Raw genomic sequence first — 6,159 nt, 5'->3', positions numbered from 1 at the left:
GAGGAGGTGGGGGGATTGCAGAAGTGGGGAGAGCCGTTGGGGGCGCGATGGGGTGGGGTGGGATGGGGTTGGGTGGAGTTAGTGGGTAAGGGTGCGGGGTTGGAGGTAGAGGGGTGGTATACATCGTCCCACTGCTCATCCCCACGAATTTTGATGGGGAGGATGGCGGTGGTGGTGTTGAGAGTCGTTGCTGGCTTGGGGTAGGGGTGGAGGAGTAGAGTCTAGGGGAGGGGAACGGGTCAGGGAGATTGGGTGGTGGTGGTGGTGGTGGTGGTGTGTTGTTGCTGATGTGATTGTTATTGCCGCTATGGTTTAATGATGGTGGTGGTGTTTGTGGCAGTGATGGCGGTTTCATGTGTTTGTTGCTGTCTTTTTTTTCCCCTTTTTCTAGCATATGTGGTGTTGCGTATTATGGACCAGTACTGCGCACGCTTTTGACACCTCCTTGAAATTAAAACTGTTATGGATCATTTGTTGCATGAAATATGCTATATCTTCACTTACCCCATATAACGGGGCGCCTAAGGCCCAAATACCAGGCGAATACTGCAAAATGGAGTGAGTGAAAGCATGACCTGTTGCACACATGTTCTATGACTCTATCTGAACATATGTAGGGACATAGACATCTTGACACTTTCCTCCTTTGGCTACAAACATGTCTTGTCTATCATTTTACCACCACTGCTGTACTGTCCCATCCCTGCATTATCCATTTCGTTACGGTCTAGATATTGCCCTAATATCAAGTGTTTTCTGTTTCAGTGAAGTGACAGGAAAGCATATAAATTTTGACTGGGTGTTGAAGGCGAAGCTACCTGCACGAAAGTGCGTCATCACAAGGAACGTTGATTTTTTTTTTTACTTACTTTCATTATCAGCTGTTTCTCTTGTTGAATGAACAACTTCTCTTTTACGAAGCCCATCAGAACGTGTATAGCGGTAATCAGTAGGGAACGCTCTCGCCTGTCATTACTTGATATCAGGTAGGGAGTGAGTGAAGTACTTTCTTTGACTGTATTTCTATTTATTCCAGTTCATATTATTCACATTTGATTCCACCACCACCACCACCCTCCCCCCCCCACCCCCCCCCCCCCATCTACCCTGTTTTCCCCCATTCAGCTCCACTCCACCCCCTTCTCTCCTACCTTTTATACAATAACATTCAAATTTCGAAAATTAGAATTCAGCAAATGTCTACAATTTTTGTTGAAATTCATGTATGATCACTTTTAAATTTCTAGTTATGATGACATCCGTCACATACTTAGTGTATACATAGATCAAGACAGGACTTTATATAAGATCTTCTTGTCGTCCTGCTCGTATGTGAACTGTGTTGTATTGTGACATGTTCCAAATGAAATACTGTTTGGAAAAATATGTCTACAATCATCAGTGTGCGTAAGGACAGGACTTTACATAAGATCTTCTTGTAGTCCTGTTCATCTGAAACTGTGTTCTATTGTGACATATTCCAAAAAGAACACTGTTTTGAAATGTCTACAATCGTCAGTATGCGCGACGGGACGTTAAACACAATCCCTCCCCCACCTCCTCCTCCTCCCCAACCACCTCCTCCTACACAACCACCTCCTCCTCCACAACCCCGACCTCCTCCTCCTCCTCCACCTCCTCCTCCTCCACCTCCTCCTCCTCCACCACCACATCCTCCTCCACCTCCTCTTCTTCTTCCTCCTCCACCTCCTCCACCACCACATCCTCCTCCACCTCCTCTTCTTCTTCCTCCTCCACCTCCTCTTCCCCATCCTCCTCCACCACCTCCTCCTCCTCCTCCACCTCCTCCTCCCCCACCTCCTCCTCATCCTCCACCTCCTCTTCTTCTTCCTCCTTACCCTCCACCTCCTCCTCCACCTCTAACTCTTCCTCCTCCTCCATCTCCTCCACCTCCACCCATCCTCCTCCTCCTCCACCTCTTCCTCCTCCTCCTCCACCTCCTCCTCCTCCTCCTTCTGCCCCTCCTTACTCCTCCTCCTCCACCTCCTCCTTTCTTCTCCTCCACCTCCTCCTAATCCTCCTTCAACTTCTCCCCCTCCTTCTCCTCCTCCACCTCCCTTTCCTCCTCCACCTCCACCTCTTTCTCCTCCACCTCCCCCTCCTTCTCTTCCTCCTCCCCCATCACCAAATCCCCCTCCTCCTCCTTCTCCCCCTTCTTACTCCTCCTCCTTCTCCCCCCTCCTCCTCCTCCTCCACCTCCTCCCCCTCCTCCTCCTCCTCCCCCTCTTCCACTTCCTCCTTGTCCTCCTCCTTCTCCTCCACCTCCCCCACCTCCTCCTCCTCCATGCCTGCAGGGAGCGAGCTACGCGGTGATCATCGCCAAGCTGTGGCTGAGGCAGCCCCCGGCTGGCCGTATGACGGTGGGCGTGGAGGCCTTCAGACAGCAGTACAAGCGGCGGGCCATCAAGATGCTCTTCCTCGTGCTGCTCATCTTCCTGGGGTGCTGGATGCCCCTCCTCACCTTCGACCTGCTGGCCAAACTCCTGCGCCTGCCCCTCCGGCCCCGGCTGGTCACGCTGAGGTACTTCCTGCAGGTATGACGTGAGGTACTTCTTTCCTGCAGATGTGACGTGAGACACTTCTTCCTGCAGGTATGACGTGAGACACTTCTTTCCTGCAGGTGTGACGTGAGATACTTCTTCCTGCAGGTGTGACGTGAGACACTTCTTCCTGCAGGTATGACGTGAGACACTTCTTTCCTGCAGGTGTGACGTGAGATACTTCTTCCTGCAGGTGTGACGTGAGATACTTCTTCCTGCAGGTGTGACGTGAGACACTTCTTCCTGCAGGTATGACGTGAGACACTTCTTTCCTGCAGGTGTGACGTGAGATACTTCTTCCTGCAGGTATGACGTGAGGTACTTCTTCCTGCAGGTATGACGTGAGACACTTATTTCTGCAGGTATGACGTGAGACACTCCCTGCTGATATGACACGAGATACTTCCTGGAGGTATGATGTGAGGTACTTCCTGCAGGTATGACGTGAGACACTCCCTGCAGATATGACGTGAGGTACTTCTTTCCTGCAGGTTTGCCACGTTATACTTCTTCTTGCAGGTTTGACGTGAGGTACTTCTTTCCTGCAGATATGACGTGAGACACTTCTTCCAGCAGGTATGACGTGAGACACTCTCTGCAAGTATGACGTGAGGTGCTTCCTGCAGGTATGACGTGAGACACTCCCTGCAGGTATGACGTGAGACACTCTCTGCAAGTATGACGTGAGGTACTTCCTGCAGGTTTGACGTGAGACACTTCATGTCGGTATGACGTGAGGTACTTCTTTCCTGCAGGTATGACGTGAGACACGTGTGTGTGTGTGTGTGTGTGTGTGTGTGTCTCCCTGTGTATGTGTGTGTGTGTGTGTGTGTGTGTGTGTGTGTGTGTGTGTGTGTGTGTGTGTCCCGCAGTGCGTGGCCCTGTCCTGCCCCTGCCTGAACCCCATCGTGTACACCATCCTGCACGACAAGTTCCGGAAGAACTTCGGCAAGCTGTGCTCCTTCTGCCCGTCCTTCCGCCGCGTCACCCCCCTCCCCGCCCACCTCCCGCCCCAGCCACTGCCACGCCCACCTATCTAGTGAGTTCCTTCGTGTCTGTGTGTGTGGGGGGGGGGGGGGGATAGGTGTGTGTGTGTGTGTGTGTGTGTGTGTGTGTGTGTGTGTGTGTGTGTTTATTTTTTTATAGTTTTTATTATTATGTAAATAACCATTATCATCAAAAACTAGTTTTGATAGATCCATTTTGGTAAAGGAAAAGCAAACAAAGAAGAAGAAAAATTATGTTTGTAACGCTGTATTGTGTGTGCGTCGAATGTATGGATGGGTGGATGAATGGATGTATGTATGTATGCATTGTACGTGCGAGTTTGAATGCGCATATATATGCTTGTTGTGCATGACTGTGAGTTGAGGACTGAGTGTTTTTCGTATGCGTGTGTGTGTGGATTGTAAAGCGCTTTGTGCAGTGAGGAAAGCGCTGATCAATGTCCAGTTATTATTTAGAGACGGAGTTCACAAAAATCTACTGACTGGACGACGCAAAAGAAGAGTGGCCATTTTCAATATTTTGAACATAAATACGCGCGCGCGCGCGAGCACACACACACACACACACACACACACACACACACACACACACACACACACACACATACACACACACTAATTGGAACGAGGATACAAACCGTTCACCCAAAATAATTAAGAAAGAAGCACGCAACTAGCAACAGATTTACACCTGCAGTACCATCTACTGGTTAAGTTATTAGAAAAAAAATAACATAAGAAATAAAGATTCCCAACAGTCTGTTTCCACACACGCTCACTCTTCCTGTATCCAGTTCATGCGCATAATTATACTTCTACAAAGAGCATGCTTTACATAAGCTTCTCCTTGCTGTGCCCATATACATCTATATGACATCTAAACTCAAAGTACTGTGAATTGCATACTGTTATTAGATGTCTATGCCAGCTTTTAGTATACTATTATGTCTATCCTTTAACTATGATTATTACTGCATGTGTATGGCTGCGGTAGTTTATGCTTGATTTATTCTAAATTACTTTTTAAGGGTTTCTGTTGTTGTTGTCTACTGTGATTATTGATTGTATGGATGGTTTGCCCTTGGTTGACATCTTGATATGGTGTACCTATATACATGTTGAATGACTGTGATTTTCTTGTATTGTCTTTTTCTGTTTTACGCCACATATGAATTTCTCTTGCTGAGATAATAAAGTATTTTATATTCTGTATTCTGTACTGCTGTATTTTACTGAACGAACACAATAATTTGTTTATAATACAAACCACCCGGCACCCTACATCCTGCACTGAGCAGCGAGACGGACAGCTCTGTGGTGAACGGGCCGGAGAAGATCTTCCACGTGGAGCCTCTGCAGCAGACCTGGGTGGTCAAGTTCGGGCCCAACAGGACCGGCTGATGATCTGGGCTGAGGACTGATGTGGGGTGTCGTGTCCAGGGTGGACACGGTTGTTACGTAGGAGGCCGACAATATCTGTTGTACTGTTGTACTGTGCTATAACATGTGGATTGTACTTTACATTATAATAATTATGTGTGCCCCTTTATCGACAACATAAGACAAAAATATCTGTGTACATACTATAGAACCCACTCATACTTCATAAAAATTCTACTGATAGTTATCTGAAAAGAAAAGTACTGTTGAAATTGAAATCCTTTGTCTCTTCCATACGTATTTCTTTTCTTGTCTATTAACAGAGGGAAATAGTCAAATGTACATACTGTGGAAAACTGACATGTTCTGGTGTTAATTTCTGTATGCTTGTTTACTTTACCAGTCAGTTACTAAGGAAAATTGATTTGTTGGTATGAATTTGCTTGTTTACCTTATCAGTCAGTTACTAAGGAAAACTGATTTGTTGGTATGAATTTGCTTGTTTACGTTACCAGTCAGTTACTAAGGAAAACTGATTTGTTGGTATGAGTTTGCTTGTTTACGTTACCAGTCAGTTACTAAGGAAAACTGATTTGTTGGTATGAGTTTGCTTGTTTACTTTACCAGTCAGTTACTAAGGAAAACTGATTTGTTGGTATGAGTTTGCTTGTTTACTTTGCCAGTCAGTTACAAAGGAAAACTGATTTGTTGGTATGAGTTTGCTTGTTTACCTTATCAGTCAGTTACTAAGGAAAACTGATTTGTTGGTTTGAGTTTGCTTGTTTACTTTGCCAGTCAATCACTAAGGAAAACTGATTTGTTGGTATGAGTTTGCTTGTTTACTTTACCAGTCAGTTACTAAGGAAAACTGATTTGTTGGTATGAGTTTGCTTGTTTACTTTACCAGTCAGTTACTAAGGAAAACTGATTTGTTGGTATGAGTTTGCTTGTTTATTTTATCAGTCAGTTACTAAGGAAAACTGATTTGTTGGTATGAGTTTGCTTGTTTACTTTATCAGTCAGTTACTAAGGAAAACTGATTTGTTGGTATGAATTTGCTTGTTTACTTTATCAGTCAATCACTAAGTAAAAAATGATTTGTTGGTATGAGTATGCTGTTTATTTTATCAGTCAGTTACTAAGGAAAACTGGTTTGTTTGAGTTAGCATTTTTGTCGTTTTTTGACATCGTTGTTTTGTTTACAATGCGTG

General features: G+C 45.7%; 1 protein-coding gene across 1 annotated transcript in view; it reads left to right on the top strand.

Moving 5' to 3' along the window:
- LOC143288207 (QRFP-like peptide receptor) overlaps positions 1-4,969 on the top strand; it is an 18,166-nt gene extending 13,197 nt beyond the window's left edge. The window contains exons 5-7 of the mRNA XM_076596576.1: positions 2,316-2,555; positions 3,434-3,600; positions 4,867-4,969. Coding sequence (XP_076452691.1) covers positions 2,316-2,555; positions 3,434-3,600; positions 4,867-4,969 — 510 coding nt within the window. The remainder of the gene's footprint in view (positions 1-2,315; positions 2,556-3,433; positions 3,601-4,866) is intronic.
- Positions 4,970-6,159: the final 1,190 nt, after the last annotated feature.

Source organism: Babylonia areolata, chromosome 1, assembly GCF_041734735.1.
Source record: "Babylonia areolata isolate BAREFJ2019XMU chromosome 1, ASM4173473v1, whole genome shotgun sequence".
NCBI lineage: Eukaryota > Metazoa > Mollusca > Gastropoda > Neogastropoda > Buccinidae > Babylonia > Babylonia areolata.
Note: the sequence above shows the minus strand (reverse complement) of the source record. Positions and strands in the feature narration are given on the sequence as shown.